The sequence below is a fragment of the Cicer arietinum genome, chromosome 1 (genome assembly GCF_000331145.2).
Source record: "Cicer arietinum cultivar CDC Frontier isolate Library 1 chromosome 1, Cicar.CDCFrontier_v2.0, whole genome shotgun sequence".
In the NCBI taxonomy this organism is placed as follows: domain Eukaryota; kingdom Viridiplantae; phylum Streptophyta; class Magnoliopsida; order Fabales; family Fabaceae; genus Cicer; species Cicer arietinum.
Window position 1 is genome coordinate 40,648,139 of NC_021160.2, and position 23,434 is coordinate 40,671,572.

General features: G+C 28.1%; 1 protein-coding gene across 2 annotated transcripts; it reads left to right on the plus strand.

Annotated features, from left to right (window-relative positions):
* Nucleotides 1-18,593: 18,593 nt before the first annotated feature.
* Nucleotides 18,594-22,537, plus strand: LOC101503668 (terpene synthase 10-like). Of its 2 annotated transcripts, XM_004488696.4 has the most exons (7): nt 18,594-18,851; nt 19,007-19,265; nt 19,855-20,227; nt 21,044-21,262; nt 21,357-21,495; nt 21,755-22,003; nt 22,162-22,537. In XM_004488696.4, exons 1-7 carry the CDS (start codon nt 18,633-18,635, stop codon nt 22,486-22,488), a joined length of 1,785 nt encoding a protein of 594 aa, XP_004488753.1. In that variant the 5' UTR covers nt 18,594-18,632; the 3' UTR covers nt 22,489-22,537. The 2 variants fall into 2 exon arrangements, with proteins under 2 accessions (XP_004488753.1, XP_004488754.1); XM_004488697.4 differs by lacking the exon at nt 21,755-22,003.
* Nucleotides 22,538-23,434: the final 897 nt, after the last annotated feature.

Genomic DNA, 23,434 nt, shown 5'->3' on the forward strand with positions numbered 1-23,434 from the left:
GAGGGACTAGCTACCCCGATGACTCATCGTCAATAAAAGAGAAAACGATAACTCATTATTTTGTTAGAAGTACCTTTTAATTTTATTTTTAAATAGTTAAAAAACATGTCCATCGCTTATATCAATTGAACGAATTTAATTATTAAATATATGTTATTAGGATATAGTATCTCTATATTAGTTTTTTTTCTTTCAACTTGATTATATACATCGCATGTTTTTATAGAGTAATTGATTGTAAATCTATTATAATATTATTAAGTTGTTAGATGTGTTTAATATTTTAAAAATAGCTCTCTTTGTCATACCTAAGTTAAATTTGTTGAATGTTTTGTGATATGATTTAGACTTTATTTTAAGGAGTAAAACTAGTAATATTTGGTTTGAAAGAACTAGTTGAAATTGACAACATACTTGGAATGTGTTTCATTTAACCAAACTAAATGAACTACGTTATTATTTGCAAAATCTATATGTTATGTTATGTTTTATATGTTAATAACAGTGAGTAACTCTATGATATTTTATTTCATAATGGAATGATAAATGTGATATTTTATTTCATAATTGAATGATAAATGTTGTGTTTAATTAATTTATTTTGTCATGTTATTCTATCATGCTATGTTAGTTGATTTTTTACATGTTGTGCTTAATTGGAGATTGAATGACTTAAATATGTTTGTAGACTAAGTTTGAATCTTGAGAGTGGTAAGTAAGATATTAGTTCACTCACCGCAAAATTCGAGGACGAAATTCTTTAACAAGGGGAGAATTGTAACACCCTAAATTTTATGATAAACTATTTTATTAATTAAATAGGATTTTAAATAATTAATTTGTTGTTAAAATTATTATAAAATATATGTGAATAAACTTTGTGAATAATTTTTCGTTATATAGGTGATTTAGATGATGTGCTAGTTTTATAAGTATTAGATTACATGAGCGATATAAATAATAAATATTATATTTTACTCTTTGATCTATTTTTAAAAAAATAATAGTATTTTAGTGTAATATATATATTTAAAAAAAAAAGATTTTATACGATTTTATGTGTATATACGTGTACCCAATTAACGTAATATTTGTATGTGCGCTTGACGGATATGAAGTATGTACGTAGTTATATTTTAATTATTTATAACTATTTTCTATTTTTAGTTATTTTTTTTTTTTATAAATAATTATCTTGAGATAGCAGTGATATTGTGTAATTCTTCCTTTATTTTTATATACTTATTATGACATTGTGATTTTATATATATTTATTAAGATTTAGTAATTAATATAAAGTGTTGATGTTATACTTATTTATTTTATAATTTTGACTATTCTCTAATGATGGTATTATTTTAATTTGAGTATTTGGAAAAATAAGTTTTATTATAGGGATTATTTTGAATATGAGAGTTTTGGTTATTAATGTATTTTAAAAGATTAATTATTTTTATTTATAAATTATTAGTTTTGAAATATTAATAGTGATTTATTAATGAAATTGTGTTTTAAAAAAAGATAAAATAAAACTAGTAAAACCTAAAAGGAGACCAATGGGTTTGACCCATTTGTGTACCCTAATTATTAATAAAATAAAACAAACAAAAAAAGGAAGGGAGTTGGGCGGCGGCAGTAAAACCAAAGAGAAACACAACAACAATCTATAGTTTGACACCGATGATCGATAATTGTTCCAGAAAAGTTTCTCCGTTCTTGCCCAAATTTTAGTATGTCGTTTTATTCATTTAGGTAGTCAAATAAACATACTTCCTTAGATTTTTTAACCATCCAAATTTCTCTCTAAAATACTCGATTTCTCCGTTTATAAAAATTTCTTAGTTTGAACCGTTCTCCTTCACCGTAAGTCCGATTTGAGTGAAACCAACGCCAAAACGACCGTGTGAAAAATTTCTATTTTATCCAATGATTTGTTTTCTGATTTATGATTTATTGATGGACAAAGAGTCAATGAACAGAGGCTGTTTTCTCGTGGAATCGTATTCGTGTGTGAAAGCGTCGAAATAAGGTAAGGAGTGAGAGAGCGTCTGAATTCATGAGTATAATATATTGTGAGATGAACGGGAAAACCGTATTTCCCAATGATTCATCCGGGGCTCGCTACGTACGGCAGTAGCCCTTTGAGTGATAAATTAATTAATCTGCAAATAAGAAAATTGTGAGATTAAAATGTGAAATAGAAATATTTATAAGGTGTTAATTGATTTAATTTCGTTAAATGTGTGATATTTTGTATTATTGTGATATTTAATTTTATTGTGATATTTGATTTAATTTCGCTAAATGTTGGGTATTTGATATTATTGTGATATTTGATTTAATTTCGTTAAATGTGTGGCATTTGATATTATTGTGATATTTGATTTAATTTCTTTAAATGTGTGGTGTGTGATATTATTGTGATATTGGTTGTTGAATTAATTTTATGCATATGTTTGATTAGATGAGTTTAAATGATTTTATAATAAAAATAGATGTGTTGTGATAATTATATGTAATGATGATAATGTATGATTAATAATGGTGATGTGATAAATTTGTGATGAATATATGTGTTGTTGTATGATTGATGATAGTGATTCTATAAATTTGTGATGAGTTTATGTGATGATGATGATGTGTGATTAATTATAGTGATGTTATAAATTGTGATGAGAGTATTGTGATTTCAATTTGTGTTTGAGATGACGATATTAATGGAGTATCATATACCAACGAGGGGAGAAAATATTGTGAGTTTGTGAAGTGGAGATTATTTTGTCATTATATAGGTAGGGTCTAACAAGCCTAGTGATTCCGGGGAAGTACAACTGAATGAGCCTGATCGTGGTGGTCTGATGTCGAGCCTTAAGGCAAGATTGTTAGACCTTGGAGGTATTCGGGTGGGGAATTCCTAGGTGACTTGGAGGTAGCACTCCAAATGTCGGGAGCTACCACACAACACACGTTTACCTCGACTGTCACGTATATGTGTCTCGGGTTAAGTTGAGGGGATCTATGAGGACAGGGCCAATTTGAATTGTCCGTCCACTGGGATGGTGGCATAGTATCAAGCCTCCTAACCAAGTACTTCAGAGTTAGAATGATACCACATTGTGAAGTAAAGTCTAAGCTCATGCATAGCATTACATTTCCTTGTGATTGTTTCGTTGTGATTGATGTGTTTCAAAAGTAATGATAATTACTCTTAGATGATTTGATGCATATTATAATGAGATGATTATTTTACTTGAGTGAATTTGATGTTATAATATGATACTATTTACTTAAATATTTTGATATATCGTAATATGATTACGATACGGTCTAATATGATTGTTGCGTGTTCTTCTTACTTATATTATACTATTAACATGATTTCGAAACTCACCTCCTTCATTGTTTGTGTTTGACTGGCTTGGCCCTGCGTTTGCGAAATCGCAGTTGTTACAGGTTAATGAATCTTGAAGTTCAAGTTTGGGAGGAACTACACTTTGATAGGTGTTACCGGGGATAAGGGCTTAAATTGTATTTTACTTATTTAATTTGAAACGAATTTTTGTATGAAAATCTTAGAAGTACTAGTAAGTTTTTAAATTAAATCAAGTAATAATACTTAAATCAAGCTTATTGAGATTACACTATTTTAACGGAGAAAATAAGTTTAAAGTGTTCCTTTTAATTTTTGGGAAACGTGATATCCTAAGTTAAAAATTTAATTTTTATTTTCTTGTAAACATATTTTTATTTATCTACTACAAATTTTATAGAGATGCATATGCAAAAAGTATACAAATAGCTTCTAACCTTGCAACCGGAGCAAAGGTTTCATCGTAATCTATACCTTTTTGTTGATTGTATCCTTGAGCAACCAGTCTCGCTCTGTTCCTAATAACCTTACCTTCTTCATCTAGTTTATTTCTGAAAATCCATTGTGTACCAATGATTGTTTGATCTAGTGGATCAGGTATCAATGTCCAGACTTCGTTTTTCTCGAACTGCAGCAATTCTTCCTTCATGGCATATATCCAAGGTTGATCAATTATGGCTTCCTTAGTTGATTTTGGTTCAATCTGGGATATCATTGCCATGTTATTTTCATCATTCTTGAATGGTTTTCTTGTTCTAATCTCATCAGTCGTGTCTCCAATAATTTGTGTTTGAGGATGAACTTCAATAGTTCTCCAGCTTTTTGGTGGAGAATGAAACGAAGATTGTTTATTAATCTCTATTTTCTGCAGACTGTCTTGCTTTAATATGAGCTTGGTTGTTGTTTCCAAAAGTAATAAAGCAGTTTTTATCTCATATCACGTTCCTTGAACAACCACTGTCCAAGAACCAAGGCTTTCTCTTTATATTTGGAAATCCAACCTGCATAAGATGTTATCTCAGCCTTAGGTACCCACTTTGTTTTGGGTCCTTTAGAGTTAGTTTTGAAATTATCTTTTTTCTTAAGATAGAACATCGTTTTTTCATGACCGGTTTTGAAACAAACTGAACATTTAATTGTTGATTTTGGATTTGATTTGATAATCTAGGTTTCCAAAGATTTTAAACTTGATTTTGAAGTGGTTCCAAATCATTCTCTTTTTCCCGGATTTTCTAGAGAAGGTTCAACTTTCGTTTTGGAACTTTCTCCGTTTTGAGAGCAACCTTGAGAATGTTCTCCGTTTTGCATTTTTTTAACACTGGTTTAGCAGAACGATCTTCTCTTTTAATCAACTTTTTGCTTTCAATCTTTTCATCTATTTTTCTAAAATAGCAAGCAAATTCCAGATGTCCAAGTTTTTTACAATACAAGCGTCTAGTTTTACATCTTTCTTCCTTACTTTCTGTGACAAAAAAATTCTCATACATTTTTGTTTTTTGAGTTTGATTAAAATCAAGACCAGCTTTATCAAAGATTCCTATTTGAGATCCCATAATTCTCTAGAAAGTTTCAGTGGCGTTAATGAAATTTAACAAATCAGTTTTAAGAAGTTCATTTTATGTTTTACGGAGAATGTTCTACGTTTTCACTGCAGATCGTTCTTGACCTTCTCGTTTTTCAAAATTTTGTTTATGTGTTTCTTTTAATTCTTGAATGATATTTATGAGAACATTATTCCTATCTTAATTCTTTTCTTTTTCTTCTTTTTCTTCTTTTTCTTCTTTTTCTTTATGAAATTGTTCTTTCAAGAAACTACATTTTTGAATAAGAAAATTTGAATCATTTAACAAGTTATCAAATTCTTTTCCCATTTCTTCACATAAATAACAAGATTCAGGATTTATTACCTCATCTTCTTCTGTTTTTGCCATCAAGCATATATTAGCTTCCTCACCTTTTGAATCATCGCATGTTGCCTCATTGATTTCTTTTTGAAAGGAAATCGCTTTGGTGGATTCTTGTTTAAGGGACACTTTACTTTGTAATGTCCTAATTTATTACATCCAAAGCATGTGACTTGGCTTTTGTCAAATTCTGTTTTGGGATTTTTGTTTTGAAATCCCTTTTTGATTTGATCTCTTCTTCTCATCATTCTTTGTATTTTTCTGGTGAGAAGAGCAATTTCACCAGCATCTTCTTGTTCAGTTTCTTCTGGTTCTTCCTCTATTTGTAATGTGATGTTTTCTTGAGATGCCTTTAGTGCTATTGCCTTTTCCTTCTTCATTGGTTTGTCTTCTTGTAGTAGTACTTCATGTGCTCTTAAAGTTCTAATTAATTCTTCCAAGGGAAGTGATTCAAGATTCTTGGCTTGGCTTATAGTTGTTACCGTTGGTCTCCATATGATTGGAAGACATCTCATGATTTTTCTTACTCTTTCTTGAACTATGTAAGCTTTGCCAAGAGAACGCATTTCATTTACTATTGTTGTGAACCTTGAGTACATTTAATCAATAGTTTCTCCTTCTTGCATTTCGAACAATTCGAATTTCCTTATGCCAATGTCTACTCTTGTTTCTTTGACATGGCTTGTTCCTTCATGATGAGTTTTTAGTGTATCCCATACTTCTTTTGCAGTTGTGCGTTCATCTACTCTTTCACTCTCTTCCCTGCTTAAGGCACATGATAAGAATAATTGAGCTTTAGAGTTTAGGAGTAACTTAGTTTTATCATCAGTTGTCCAGTCTGCTTCTTTCTTCGCAGCAGAGGTTAAGTCATGTTGATCAACTCTTGGTATGAAATCTCCATCTGTAATGATGCACCACATCCCTATATCTTGAGATTTCAGAAATAGCTGCATCTTATTCTTCTAGAAATAATAATAGATCCATCAAAGAATGGTGGTCTGTTTGAAGATCCTCCTTCAACAATGTATTTGGCTTTTGACATCTTTTCTTCTAGATCTTTTCTCTAGCACTTGTTAGGTGTTTTTAATCTTTCTAGAGATCGTGCTCTAATGCCAATTGAAGTAACAATGTTGATTTACAAGGAAGGGGGAGTTTGAATTGTAAATGTACCTATTTAAGAATTCCTGAAGAAACCTCAAGATTTAACTCAAGAATCATCTTGGTTAAGAAACAGAAAACGGAGAACGTTCTTGGTTTTTACCAGAAAACAGAGAATGTTATTGGTTAGCTTAAAAAACAGAAATTCAGTTTATGTTTTATCTCAGTTAATCAATTAAGCTTAATAAATAGAGAGATAAGAGAAGGAATACCACACAAGGATATATCTTGGTTCACCCAACTCGGGCTACGTCTAGTCCTCACAACTGTAAGATTTTCCACTAAGTGTTCAAAACAAAGAACCTTCTTGGTTTTACAGCACCTAGCTTAGATCAACCTTGATCTTTTACAAGCTCTATTTCTTTCCACCCAGAAAGTAAATTAATCACCTATCAATCTTGATAGGATTCGTTACAATCTATTCAAACTATAATTAAACTCTTATAGTTTGAGTTTTACAATAATGATGAGATTGTTTTGATAGAATCTGAGATGTCTCAACTCTTGTTTGAGAATCGATTCCTTACAAAGAATTCAGTGGTAATAACACAATATGATATAAAAGTTCATAACTAATTCTTCTTTGTGAAAATGAGAATTTCAAGTATGTGAATGTGAATGATTTATGAGACTTTGCTAGCACTTGATGTTCTGCATTTTTCCTGAACATTGGCTTTTCTTTTGTAGGCGTTTGAAGCATTTAATAATGGTTAAAAGAGATGTTGGTAGTGCTCTGTCATTTTTGACCAAAACAAATATATGTGATTAAAAATATTTCAGCATTTGAACATTTTGAATCTGTTTTGACTGATGTTGTTACAGTCTTACTTAATCTGTTTGCCTTCGAGTTTAAAAAGCTTTGAAACTTCTCATTTAATCATTGATGATACAACTTCGATCTGGAGCCTTGAATATGTCCAAAACAGTTTGGTGAACGATTATAAACCTCTGCAGAAGTAAGGAGATCAAAACTGAAAATCTGCAGAAACGGAGATTGATTATCAATCTGGAGATTTAGTTTGATTATTTTGGATGTCTTCCTGACGTCTTTTGTAGGGATCTAGATTGATTGAACTTTCTTGACAGTTTGGCTGAAGGTGTTCCAAAATGTTTCAACTGGCTTGATTCGAGACCTTTTATCTTAATGATTCGAAAGCCTTCTTTGACTGAGATGAGACTTATTTGCTCCTTGCCATGTACTGATGAACTTAGTATTAAATTCAGAGGCAAAAGCTTCGTTGAAATAGTGGAGATTGATTGGTCAAGATGTTGTGACAGTCAATCTTGAATCTAGAGATCATTCTCCATTTTGTCTAGAATGTTCTTGTTTCTTTGTTTGTTCAGTTTTTAATTGTTTTCTTTCCTTTGCTTGATTCTTGTCTTTGAATGAATTCACTCAAAAGCACAAGTTAAATTAACATAACATTTTAGAATCATAATTAACATTCTTAATTAACTTTTGTTTATTTTCATCAAAACTTTAATTTGAGAGTTTGTTTTAACAGAAGGTTCCTTATGCATCTGCAGTTGGTAGTTTGATGTATATTATGGTATGCACAAGGTCAGATATTACTCATGAAGTTGGAGTTGCTAGTCGGTTTCTCTCTAATCTTGGTAAAGATTATTGGCAAGCATTGAAGTGGAATCTTAGATACCTCAAAGGCACTTCCAAAGTGTGTTTATGCTATGGAGGTGGTGAATCTGTGTTTGATGGCTACATAGATGCAGAAGTGGCAGGTGATCTCGATGGTATAAAATCGACTTCTGGTTATATGATGACGTTTTTAGGGGGTTGTGTTTTAGCAATCAAGTTTACAAATTGTGTTGCTTTTTCCACTAATGAAACTAAGTACATTGATGCAACTAAAGCTTCCAAGGAACTCTTGTGGATGAAGAAATTCCTACACGAGTTAGGCCTCAAGCAATGCAAGTTTGTGTTATTCTATGACATTCAAAGTGTGATCCATCTTAACAAGATTTCGAATTTTCATGCAAAGTCGAAACATATTGAGGTGTTGTATCATTGCATACGAGATGCACTAGAATGAAGTTATTTTCAATTGAAAAGATTCATATCGATGAGGATGGTTCAGATATGTTGACGGATGTCTTGCATGTGTCAAAGATGATATGTTATACAAAGAAGGCTGACATTGTTGATCTCTACCTTCTTACTTGAATCGTGAGAGGGGGATTTGTTGAGTTGATTCATTACTCAAGTGGAACTCACCAATTTTATTATTATTATTATTACTATTATTATTATATAGATATATATTATTATTATTATTATTATTATTACTATTATTACTATTATCATCATCATCATCATTATTATTATTATTATTATTATTATTATTATTATTATTATTATTATTATTATTATTATTATTATTATTATTATTAACGAAAGAAAAAGAAGAAGAGAAAAAATGGGATTTGAAATCCCTGTGTTAGAGAAAATCAACAACACTGGCGTGCATTGAAGAATTGTGATGACACAGAAAAGGAGAAGAAAATAATTGGATTTCGGTGATAATAGATATGTAACAAATTTGCTTCATTTAGTCTATAATTTTAGTATATTATTTCTACCATAAAATTTATTTTTTTAATATATAGTGTTAGTAGTTTTACTTTCTCGGTGAGTTAGTTTAGGAAGATTGTTTGTTATTTGTTGTTTCCATCATTTGGTCGTAGTTGTTGATTGATATTTTACTAGAAAGACTATGTGAATTCATTAATTATTAGTAGAAGATTTTGTTAGACTAGGTCTCATGGTTTTTATTCTTTTCAAATTTTTCACGTCAAAAGTTGTGTTTGTCTCATATTTTAATTTTTGTCAATTATTGTTGCTTTTTAAAATTGTAATTTTCTATTTAGTCTTTTATCTACATAGATGGAAGAAAAATATTCTATATTATTAAAATGGTTATGTTTAGTTTTTTTCCACTAATAAGGGATTCAAAAACAAATCTTAGCCAATTCCAATTACCAATGGAAAAAGAATAATTGAAGAAAAGATAAGAAACTGATTCAAAAGCTTGGCCACATAAGGGTACAAAATCCTCTGGTGCTGATAGGCATACAAAGAAAATTGAGTTTCCTGTATGAAATATTCCGTACCAAAGAATCTTGAAAAGGAACCACATGGATCTCCAACTTTATAATATCATAAGATAAAACAAGAAACTTAATAGTGTTTATTTTGTTTAAATATTTCTTGTTTCTATTTTTTAAAAAAATTTGTATTCATTTAGCTTGATAAGAGATTTTTGAAGATAATAATTGTTAGAGAGAAGATAAAATATTAATTAGTGAAAATATATTTTTAAAAATAATGAAAAATTTATTTTGATATTTTCATTGTTTCTAGAATTATAAACACAGTTCTTCCTTTTAAAAATTTCTTACCTCTTTTTTAACAAAAGTAAAATAAATATAAATTTTTAAAAATAAAAATAAGAAATGTTTTACAAAGTAAACCGCCTGTTATCAACAAGAAATTAGACAGATTCCATTTATCATGATTGATTAAATATGTAACCTTCGAACCAAAAAGTTGATAGAATTTCTTTTCAAAAATTGATAGAACCACAAATTTTGTAATCCAACCAATTTCAAGTGGATGATATCAAACATAATCCTGAATACAGGCCAAAGGATTTGACATAGCTAACAACTGATTTATTGTTGTGAAATATCGTTTTCAAAAAGTCTTAGAGCAATGAGTTATTAATTTGCATGTGGACAAACAACAAAATAATAAATACCAAGGGCACAAATTCTTGCTATTTACACTTGACTCTTGAATTCTTTCAACACAAATTAACTGTGTAATCTCCAATACTAGTGAAACATAATTCCTAACGTTTTCATTCAATTCTTCATCCATTCCTCAAATTTTCTAAAAATCAAAACAAAACAAAATGGTAGTAAAATAAAAGAAAAAGTGAAATAAAAATACTAAATTATTAAAGAAAACTGTAAGCTCTAGTAAATTTTCACCCATCAAACTCTCCCATGTATGAATCATTGTTTGTCTTCAAGTAATTGAATAGAGACAATGAAACGGGAATCTAGGACCACAATAGTCGAAGTAGTAGCATTAGGCATGTGAAAATTTAATAGAGACAACCAATTTCAAAGTCGATTAGAGATTTAAATTCTATGAAAAGATGTTTTCCATCAATTAGGACACTTTCCTTTCCACACAAAGGGTAATGAATATACACTTGAACATGCTTTTACACGACACGTTAGACATATTAATCAATTTATCTTGTATCTTATGTCTAAGATATGACAATGAATTTTATTATATTTGATGCGATGAACATACTTTTACAAGACGAGATCCCATCCAGCCATTATTTTAACAAGAGATAACTTTTTTTAGATGAGAGTAGGCAGGTCCGTCTTAAAGATTTTAGAGACTTAGCTCTAATCTTAAAAATTGGACCCCTAATAAAAAAAGTACAATTTTAATAAATAAAAAAATTAATAAAATAAGTTTTAGTCCATATACACATATCAATCTATAAGATGTATAAATGATCTACACATACCAATCTACATTATGCATGAAATTTAGTTAGGTTAATTCATGAAACAAGAAAAGATTTACAAATAGCATGTCACCTGCACATGTTAGACTCAAATATACATTTTGGCAACGATAACACAACAATCGCAATTCTACTCATAATACAATTTTACTCGTAAAATACACAAATTATAAAATCCAAAATTACAACAACATACACCACAATATATCTATTAATTAACATATCTATTAACATCTGTCATGTCAAGTCTAGTCGAAATTCATCACAACCGATTAACATATATCAAATCATGTAAACCATAAATATCTTATAGACCTATATAATTAATTTGGTTTTCACAACCTTTCCTCAAAATCATATGATCTCAATTTTACTTTTGAGACAACATTCTATACTTATCCACACAAATATCCTTCTTTTTTTGATTATCAACATCCATAAAACAAATAATGTTTCATTCATCCATAAACGTAAAAAGTCAACACAAAGTAAATGCCTCTGTAAATGCGATTCTACTTCTATGGCTTTTGGTTGTCGTATGGTTCACGCGTTTCAAATAGTGTTGTTGGGTGGTTGGGAACTTTATTTCGAAATAACATCGCTCGAGTTTGATATAACAAGTGTTTATTTTTCCTCTCATCAATCCCATTTTGTTGGGGGTGTTTTAACACACGACGACTCATGAATAATTCCCTCATTTTGACATAAAGATTTAAGCATGTGATTAAAGAAATCTTTGGCATCATCAAACCTAATCTTCTTAATACTCACTCCAAATTGATTTTTTTTTTTATCATGGAGAAGAACTGTACAAAAACATAACTGACTTTAAATTTTAATTTTAGCAAGTAAATCCAAGTACAATTATCAATAAAGGTTATAAACCAACGGACTCCTGATAAATTTGGAACATTAGAGGGACCCTATACATTAGTATGAAATAATCAGAATGGAGAAGTACTCATTTGGTTACTAACTATAAAAGGTACGCGTTTGTGTTTAGCAAGCTAACACACCTCACAATAAAGACTTTCTACCTCTAAATTTTTGAAGAGGGAAGAAAACAATTGTTTTATGACTTTAATCAAAGGATAACCCACGCAAAGTACATAATGACCTTGTCCATGTTGGTCTTTATTGATTTATAAAATAAAAATTTGGTATTGCTGAGTAGATTTGGAGAAAGATTTTGTTATCCTATTAATGTAGACCATTTCATTCTCTAGCATTACCAATTTCCGTCCATGAGTTCTTGGCTTGAAAGACACCAGATTTGTTATAAAAAACAATATTACATGATAGGTCTTGTGTTAGTTTTGCTATGGAAATTAAGTTAGTGGCCAATTTAAGAATATGAAAGACATTTCTTAGAATTACAAATGTGTTAGAAGGGTGCCATATGCTTTGGATATTTTCTTTTTGCTAGCACAAAGTGAATAAGTCGAGAAGTGTATACGTAAGGGTATCATGTGGTAAGTGGCTCTAAAATCCAGTATCCAATATTGGTTATAGGTTGTATCTAAAGCATTAAGTCCAAAAGTTTAAACTTACCAAGAGGAATAATACTTGTATAAACTAGTGAACTAGTACATGTCGATTTCTCCAACTTACTAAGAAGTGATATAATCTTCTCTACTTCATCTTAGACCAATCCACTTTTGCCTTCTTTAATTGTTATATACGTAAAATCAGCAGACAAACGATATTAGACGCGAAAGATTGATCTATCAAACAAAACAAACTTCAAATGTCCAAAAAATCCACAAACTATAAGTGTGTTATATTGCCGCAATAGAAAAGTCCGAGCAAAAACTATGTGAGCTTCAAATGACCCCCAAACAAAACTGCTCTGATTAGAAAATGAACCCCCAAAACAAAACGAGAAATGATCGTTTTTCTTTCTTTTCAAATGGCCAAATATAGAGTAGGTTGATTTTTTTCCTTTCTTTTCTATTGTTATATTTGTAAGTGAGTTGAATATAAGACAACACATGTTTTGTAATTAAAATCTTCAATGATTTTTTGATAATTTTTCATTACATGTATGTTTTTATTTTAATTTTTCATCTTTAATTATATTATTTGTTATTGATTATTAATTAATTTTAAGAATTATCCAAAACTATATTGGGTCATGTAAACATTTATTTAATTTATTGATATTAATAGAAAGGAAATTAAATTAATAAATAAATTACTAAACTAAACACAAATTTATTAAATAAAAAGTTAAAAACAAAATAAAATTTAGAAACCAATTATTATCTTTTATGAAATTAATTGTTAACTTTATTTATGTCAAAGTTATGGAATATTTTATTCTGCCCAAAAAATAAAGAAGAATTTGACTAACTCTTGTTATAATTTTATTTGTATATTTCGATTGGAAGCCTAAATATTATTAGTGGCAATAAAACTTATATTTTTTTATGACATTTCTCTCTCTGTGTGTATAAATTAATAAATAAATATAAATACATTATATCATAATAATAAAAATAAAAATAATATTTATGTTATGTGGGTGCGGAGAGAGGTGGATACTAAGGTCTCTATACCTCCATTTATATCCAATGATTTTTTAGGGGAATTACTTTTGTGCATACCTGTATCCATAATACGGGTTTTTACCATATCCGTTTGTGGTATCTTTTAAGAATATCCAATGGATATGAGCCTAATTGTTATCCTTATAAGTAACTAACTTTCCAAGCATGTCTGGGCGCTTGCCTAGTTTTGCCCAAGCATGTCTGGGAGCTTGTCGCACTACCGAATGTATAAAAGCTCTTTTTACATTAGTTTTTAGTGATCTTTTTGCCTGTTTGAAGACCAGATACTTGTGCTCTAGTAGATGCAACATAGAAGAGGTTGATTCAAACATCAATAAAAGAGTATTCAAATAAGTCATTCAAGAAGAATTTTTTTTAATCAATTCTTAGGGATCTTTTTGGCTGAAGAATGTATTGTTGTTGTTGTTGTATTTGTCATCGTCGTCTTACAAATCATAATTCTAAACAATTTGGAGTTCATCGGTATGTTCAACTTCGACCATATACACAAATGGAATACCTCAACTCAAGAAATGGTTGATTCATTTATGTGACTTGGTTGCATATAGTAAAATATATTATAAGATGAAGGTGATTGTAGTAAATGTAACAAATCGTTGTAAGTAATAATAAACGGTAAGACTAACTGTCAAACCCAAGGATTGTCTTATATTGTTTAATTATATTTTAATTATTATTTTTTATCTATTTAATTGAACAAAAGTGTACGAATTTAGAGATTTTGAAATAACTGAATTGTTGACAACGAATATTTAACAACAACAACATCAACAATGAGGATGAGGAAAACAATGGCGAGGATGAGGACGACGACAAAATAACTGAATTGTGACAACGGCTATTTAACAACAACGACAACGACGATGAAGATGTCGAAAACAATGACAGGTTCGAATGTTAATTGAAACAATAACTGATCAGACTTGATTTATCTCCCTATTAAACTCTGAATTATTATGGTATATACCTTTTCATAGAATCAAGTGGTTTAGAAAGAAAAAAAATGGTGCAATTGTGGCTTGTTGTTGTTTTCTTTAATTAATACTTCTTTCTTTCACAATGAACTTCATTTTCTCCATTTTACATATAAATTGTCCTTTTTAACTATTGGTGTATTACTCATTATCATAAATGTAAAGTAAATTAATAATTTAAAAGTGGTGTACATTAATAATTAAAAATGCAACTGAAAAAAAATTAAAATTATGTTAAATATTAAAAATAATATACTAAAATCATATCTTATATAAGGCTTGTTTGGTATATAATTTGTGAGATAATAATTTGCTTCATCTGCCTGTGCACGAACAATTGCAAGATGAAATTGGGTAGACTCATTCTCCAAATGAAGCATTTGTGAATGTGTTTGGAAAAGAACATCCTAGATATGTTGGATGTATAGTAATTGGAATAATATCGTCGCAAATCACTAGATCTACTTTTCACTATGTAAGATCGATGTCTTCCTCCAAAGCTAATGAGAAAGATGGTGAGAATGCAAGCTGAAATCGATAGCCTTAAGAAAAGGATTACAAATTTGATATATTGAAGGAGCAAATTACTTTCTTGTTGCAAATGCAAAATTCTAGAGAAAAACAGGTAAAATTATTTTCTTAGCAAACCTGTTTGCAAAATCATGTGGAAACTTTTTCTCCTTGGTTAAAAATATCAATTGTGTAATGATTGCTTCTAGCTATATGAGAAGTTTAGTTAATTGTTATTTGACAATATTTATCAAGATTAATTGATGTTAATATATGTTTTTTTTTTTCAGGCAATAGATATAGAATCGCCAATAGATGGTAGACGTTCATCTAAATCTAGCTACCAATCTGATGATCGTAGAGCAGCATCATTAAAGACTAATTAGATATTTTGATGAACTTCTATGTTTGACGGAGTTGTTTTGTATGTTTAGTCACTCCACTAATGTTTTGAATATTTAAACTACTTTATTCATTGTTTTAGTTAAACTCAATATATGAATTTGACAATATTTATCAAGATTAATTGATGTTAATATTTTTTTTTTCTTCAGGCAATAGATATAGAATCGCCAATAGATGGTAGACGTTCATCTAAATCTAGCTATCAATCTGATGATCGTAGAGCAGCATTATTAAAGACTAATTAGATATTTTGATGAACTTCTATGTTTGACGGAATTGTTTTGTATGTTTAGTCACTCCACTAATGTTTTGAATATTTAAACTACTTTATTCATTGTTTTAGTTAAACTCAATATATAAATTGGTGTTATTACTTTTGAAAAAATTATATAAATTGAATTTAGTTATAGTAGTTATATAATTGTGTATTTAAATAATGTGGATGATATTTATGAATACTTTTATTTTATTTTAATTAATAAAACATAGGAAAAAATTGTATCATAATTTTTTATTTTAAATTATCAGGCTTGCGACGTTTTAAACTGTCTCAAAATGAATATACCGATGGTTGATAATTGTCGCAATTTTTTAAGAACAAATAAATTTGAGCATGCTTAACGACGGTTCTAATTGTCACAAAACGTATGTCGAGGCGGTTAGAAACGTCGCAAATGTTGCCGACAGTTGGAACAAAGGTTTTTCTAAACCATCGCAAACTAACCTCGTACGCATGATTCTGCGACGGTTGGAGAACCGTCACAATCATCCATTTACGACGGTTATAACTGCCGCAAACCAATTTTTTCTTGTAATGAGATAATGAGTTGCTGGAGGAAAAATTAAGTATTGCGGCTTTGGTTTTTGGCTACTGTGCACAACACACTTGCTCAATTTGATCATGACATAGTTTTAAGGTAGCAAATGTGCTAGTTTAGGGATCATGATACAGTTATTCGAATGAATTTCTTGTTTTGTTTATGTACGCCCTATGAGCACATGATTTTGATGGGGATTTTACAACCATTCATAGAAGGTGGATAATTGTCTTTTCACCACCATTTACTTTTTTTTTTTTTTTTATAATAGGAGGTGGCATCTCATAGATGCAATCATTTGTTAAGTATAATTTTTTTTTATTTAACAAAACAATAATTGTTAATTTAATAAATAAAAAATAATAAAAATATTTAAAAAAATAATATTAATAAAATAAAACGAAATATATTTAATAAGAAAAAAATACATCAAACTTTAATACGATTTAGTAGACGTGCTAAAACAAACTATGTGTCCTTAATATGCAGATAAAATAGTAACACAAATTTATTTATTAACAACTCCTTTATATTTTTTCTCCAATTTAATAAATAAATAAAAAATTATTAATTTAATAAATAAAAATAATAAAAAATAATAAAAAATTAAAATAATATTAATAAAATAAAACAAAATATATTAATAAAAAAATATAAATCAAACTTAGTTCGGTTGAGTACACGTATCAAAACAAATAAAATGTCTTTAATAAATAAAACATAATAAAAGTGAAATAGTGTTAATGTAATAAAAATAATAATAAAAATATTAAAAAAAATAAAAGTATATTACTAAAAGCAAACAAAATACGTTTAACAAAAATAAAACATCAAAGTTAACTCAACCGCGTTAACTTTGATGTATTATTATTATTATTATTATTATTATTATTATTATTATTATTATTATTATTATTATTATTATTATTATTATTATTATTATTATTATTATTATTATTATTATTATTATCTCACAAATCTCTTGATGAAAATGGGGATACAGACATTTGAGGCCATTCTCTAGTTTGGTTTACAAATTCCACTAACAATTTGGGTCCAAATTATTAAAATGATGAAAACGTGGAATAATAAATAAATAGAAATATAAATACTTTATATCATAATCATATCAATAAAAATAATATTTATGATATATGGGTGCAGAATAGAGGTGGGTACTAAGGTATCTATACTAGCATTCATATCCACTGATTTTTTAGGGTAATTACTTTTGTGCACACCTGTATCTATAATATAGGTTTTTACTATATACGTTTGTGGTATCTTTCATGAATATCCATTGGACGCTTGTCGCTCTGCTGAATGTATAGAAGTTCTGTTTTCATTAGTTTTTAGGGATCTTTTGCTTGTTTGAAGACCAGATACTTGTGTCCTAGTAGATGTAACATAGAGGAGACCGATTCTAACATCATTGAAAGAGTATTCAAATAATTAAGTCATTCATGAATAATTTTTTTTATCAGTTTTTGAGAATTTTTTGGCTGTTGAATGTATTGTTGTTGTTGTCATCGTTGTCGTCTAATTTATCATAGTACTAAACAATTTGGAGTTCGTATGTTCAACTTCGACTTTATACATAAATTGAATACCTCAGCTCAAGAAATGGCTGATTCATTTATGTCATTTGGTTTCATATAATAAAATGTATTATAAGATGAAAGTGATTTTAGTAAATGTACTAAATCATTGGAAGTAATAATAAAATGGTAAGACGTGTTGAACCCAAATATTGTCGTATACTGTTTAATTATATTTTTAGTTTTTTTTTATTTACTTAATTGAACAAAAATGTACTAATTTAGAGATTTTAAAATAATTGAATTGTGACAATGAATATTTAACAACAACAACAACGACGAGGACGAAGACAACGACGACGAAATAACTGAATTGTGACTACGACTATTTAACAACAATGACGACGACGAGGAGTTCAAATGTTAATTGAAACAATAATTGACCAGACTTGATTTATCTCCCTATTAAACTCTAAATTATTATGGTCTATACCTTTCCATAGAATCAAATTATGCAATTGTGGCTTGTTGACGTTTTCTTTGGTTAATACTTCTTTCGTTTCTCAATGAATATCTTTTTCTCCATTTTACACTTAATAGGAAATGACTATAAATAAAAGAAAGAAAATAATCATTTTATTAAATTATCTTTTAAACTATTTTTGTATTTTTCATTATTATAAATAGAAAGTAAATTAATGCTTTAAAAGTGCTGTACATTAATAATTAAAAATAAAATTCTAAAATCATATCTTATATAAGGCTTGTTTGGTATATAATTTTCCATATAGCAAGATCGACTTTTGCTTTCTAGCTAATGGCTTTGCTCACATTTAAATCTCCCGAATTTACTTTTAAACAAAAACTTATTTTGGAAGAAAGATATTTATCTCGAGTAATATGGACCTCTAATTTCCCTCGTCCAACTCGATGCAAGGCATCATATAAAGTTGAAACAATTCCTCGTCGATCTTCAAAATTCCAACCTTCAATTTGGACCAATGATTATATTCAATCTCTAAGTAGTGAATATAAGGTAAGATTATTTAATACTTAATTATATTGTTTCTTATTTATACATTTATAAAAGCTCCATACAATATTTACAAGTCCTTATAAATTATTGAAAAATCTTAAGAACTTTAGTTAATTAATTAAAGTTGAGATTTAATGGTAGTTAAATTAATGCAGGAAGAAATGTATAGAGAGCAATGCAAAGTGCTAAGTGAAGAAGTAAGGATGATGCTTTGCAAAGTGAAAAATGAGATTGATCAACTTGAGTTTATTGATGTATTGCAAAGGCTTGGAGTTGCTTACCATTTTAACAATGAAATAAGGAACATTTTGGACAACATTTACAACACACAAACATCCAACTTGAAGAATAATTTATATGCCACATCTCTCAAATTTAGACTTTTAAGGCAACATCGTTATAATATATCTACAGGTTATTGACTCAAATTTTGACTTTTAGATAGCAATACCACATTTGATTTCTATGTGATTCTCTACAACATAACTGATCACGACCCAACTATGATTTAAAAATTTTATTTAACAAAAATTAATGTTATATTGATTTAAATATATATTTGATTCCTGTTAATTAGTGTTATATTGATATTCTTTTTTGTAATTTTTTTCTTTTAAATTTAACTCTATGTAAGTTTAATTTTATTTTAAAATTGTCTTTTCTATTAATTACAGTTAAAAAAAACCTGAGATAACAAACGGAAAAAAGATGAAAATAATGCGAACTTACAAAAACTAAACATATATGTTTTCATTTGATTCTCATCATCGTAAGTTCGTATTTTTTATTTATTTTCATCCCTTCTCTGTTTGTCATCTCAACTTTTTTGAACGATAATTAACAACAAGAACAATTTTAAAACAAAATTGAACTTACAAAGTTAAATTTGAAAAAATAAATTAAAGGGAGGAACATAGAAAATGAACTAATTTATATGGACCAAATATATATTTAAGACGTGCTAATTTTTATATTTATTATTTATGTGATTAATTTTATGCAGATGTTTTTATTGACTTTCAAGATGAAATGTGTAACTTCAAGAAAGAGCAACCTATTGATGTTGAGGCAATGTTATCAATGTATGAAGCCTCATTTCATTCCTTTGCAAATGAAACTATATTAGATGAATTAAGAGATGTGACATCAAAGTTTCTCAAAGAATATTTGAAAAATGGAGGTAACCACATATCACTTCTAATAAGTCATGCTTTGGAGCTTCCACTACATTGGAGAATTCCTCGTTGGGAGGCTTGGTGGTTCATTAATATATGCGAAAGACAACAAAATCAGAATCATGTTTTACTTCAATTTGCTAAATTGGATTTCAACATTGTTCAAAGCATATACCAAGAAGAGCTAAAGTATACATCGAGGTAATAATGTTAATTGAGTGGTTCCTTTATAAATATAAAGTGTAGGATCTAAATCAAGGAAGAAAATTAAAAACAACTTGAGTATAAAAATATTACTTTTTATAATTTTAAAGTTTGTTTGATACAAAATAGAACATATAATATATTAAAATTTAACATCAAGGAATAACAAAGATAAATTATATTTGAATAAATGAAATGGAAAAAAAGTAGATTAAATTAAACTAGAATTCAATGAATTTTTGATACTATAAATATATTTGTTCCTCTAAATTTTTTCTTTATAGAATAGTTCTTCAAATGTTTCTCTTAACAATTTTAGTCCATATTTTTAAGTGAAATCATGTCTATTATTCGAAATTTTAAATTATTTTTTGCATACATGTTTAAAATATAATAAGAAACTCTCCTAAAAATTACAATTTTTTAATAAAAAATAAAATAAATTTAAATTTTAAGGGATAAAAACTTAAAAAATCATATTTAATTCATCTTTTATTAAAAAAATTTAAATTTGTTCGTGAGAGATTTATATAAAGTTCTAAACATATTTATAAAATATCATTAAAAAATTTAAATAATAAACATAAATTGATTTAAAATCTCGGAATAAATTGTGCCGTTTTGATAGTTTTTAAAATCGATCGGTTGTTGTTTGGTTCTTTAAAGTTTTTTAACATGTTCTATTAGTTGTTTTAATTTTTTTTCTTTATATTTTAGACACGTATGAAAAAATCTAGTATCAATATCTCCTTCCTTAACCCAATGTTGTCTATTTACTAATGCTTGATTTTGTTGTTGTTGTGTTTTTTAAAGATGGTGGAAAAGAACTGAACTTGGAGAAAAGTTGAGCTTTAGTAGGGATAGATTGGTTGAGAACTTTGTTTGGACTATGGGAACAAATTTCAAGCCAGAGTTTGAATATTTCCGAAAAGTAATAACAAAGGTTAATTCATTTATTACCACAATTGATGATGTTTATGATGTGTATGGCACTTTGGAAGAATTAGAGCTATTCACTCATACAATTGAGAGGTAACTACTATTCAATATTCATTAATTCGCCCCATTTCATTGAATTTTTTTCCTCGTTAGTATAATTATTAATATTTTTTTTTTATGATTTTAGATGGGATCTAAGTGCCATGAATTCTCTTCCATACTACATGAAAATATGTTTTCTTGCACTGTATAACTTTGTGAATGAATTGGCTTTTGAAATTTTGAAAAAGAGTGGATACTATATCATTCCATATCTGAAGAAAGTGGTAAGCAATTATTTGTCTCGTTACTTATCATGGTTTTAAATTGCGGTCTGCAATCGCAATTGCGGCTACAATATTACAGATTTTGAAGTCTCTGCAACTAAATTACAACTACAATTTATATTGCATTGGCCATATTTTCTTACATTTTCCCACAATATAAAAGTTTTCAGCGTAATTAACATTGTGACCGCAATTGTGACCAAAATTGTTATTTATCACTCTTAATTATCTAATATATGATTTTTTTTCTTCTTAATAGTGGGCAGATTTATGTAAATCATATTTGATTGAAGCAAAGTGGTACCATAGTAAATATACTCCAACTCTAGGAGAATACTTAGAAAATGCATGGATATCAATAAGTGCACCTGTTATACTTACCCATGCTTACATTGCAATTCCTCATTCATTCAAAATTGAAGACTTGGCTAGTTTAGAAGAAGACTCCAAAATAATTTATTTTTCAACAATGATTTTACGCTTTGCTAATGATATTGGATCATATAAAGTAAGTTGTTAACTTAACTTTTATTCTTTAGAAAATCCTTTATTAATTATGTTTTTTTTTCTAAGTACAAATAACTATAATAAAAAGCAGAGTACATAGAGTAAAACAAAAATTGAACCTTTAATTTTCACTACTTATTTTGACTTTTATTTTTTAAGCGTGAAATTGAGACAGGAGATATTCCAAAGTCAATTCAATGCTACATGAACGAAAGTGGAGTTTCTGAAGTAGAGGCTTGTGATTATATAAAGTCCATGATATGTACAATGTGGAAGAAGATGAATAAAGAAGCTCATACTTCATCATTCTCTCAAAGTTTCATAGATACTTGTATAAATCATGCTAGAATGGCAATGTTTATGTATGAGCATGGAGATGGTCATAGCATTCAAGATCTTGAAATTCAGAATCGCATAACGTCGTTAGCTTTGCAACCCATTCCTTTTATATGTACAAAAAATTCGGAGTTAAATAATGACATCTAATGTGTTTCCAAATTAATGAATGAATAAATATAAGTAAAATATATCTCGAGGTTTTTTATGTTTTATAAAAATAAAAGTTTGGTTAACTAGATGTAAAGTTCGGTTAATAGTAATTTCTAATTGTTTATATTAGATTTTAATTAATAGTAACTAGATGTAAAATTTAATATATTATTAAATATAAAATAATAATATGTATATTAAAAGTAATATTTTTATTTTAGAGTAGAATATATTAAAATATTTATGTGTTAAGAGGTAAATATAATTTTGAATAACTATATATAGGCTAATTTTATTTTATTTCAAAGGAAAAGGTAAAACCTTATTGATTAATACAATTCATGCAACATATATTAAAATATGATCCTATTTATAAGATTTTGTCCTTATTTTTAATGATTTTTTCTACTTATAATTTGTTTATTCAAGTTTTTTTTAAGTGTTCTTTCCAATAATATATTTGTTAAAGTTCAACATTTCTTTATCATGAAACTTGTATATTTAACTATAGTATGTTCTTCATTTTATATGATTTATATTAGTTTGGAAACATTATATTTTTTTAAAAATTGTACTTTTTGACTTTTTCAATTTTACAAATTAATTATGGAAATTATTTTATGTAAAAAATTGGTTAACATCAAACTAAGCATGTGTATAGTTAAATAGGATAGTACATTTCAATGAAAATGTTAATACATAAAGATTATACTCCCTAAGTTTTTGTCAAACAATAGTTAATGTCGTCTTACTCAAAATAATTGACAATACAATATAACTATGTATACACCAACTCAAAAGGGAGTTGCTTAGTTTGGCATTAAAAAACGAACAACTTCATATGTCCCTCAAATTTATATACTCTAAGAGTTTATAATCACTTAGTTGAGAATAACTATTGTGTGGACACAAGAATTTGGATACACACAAGAAAAAAAGTAAA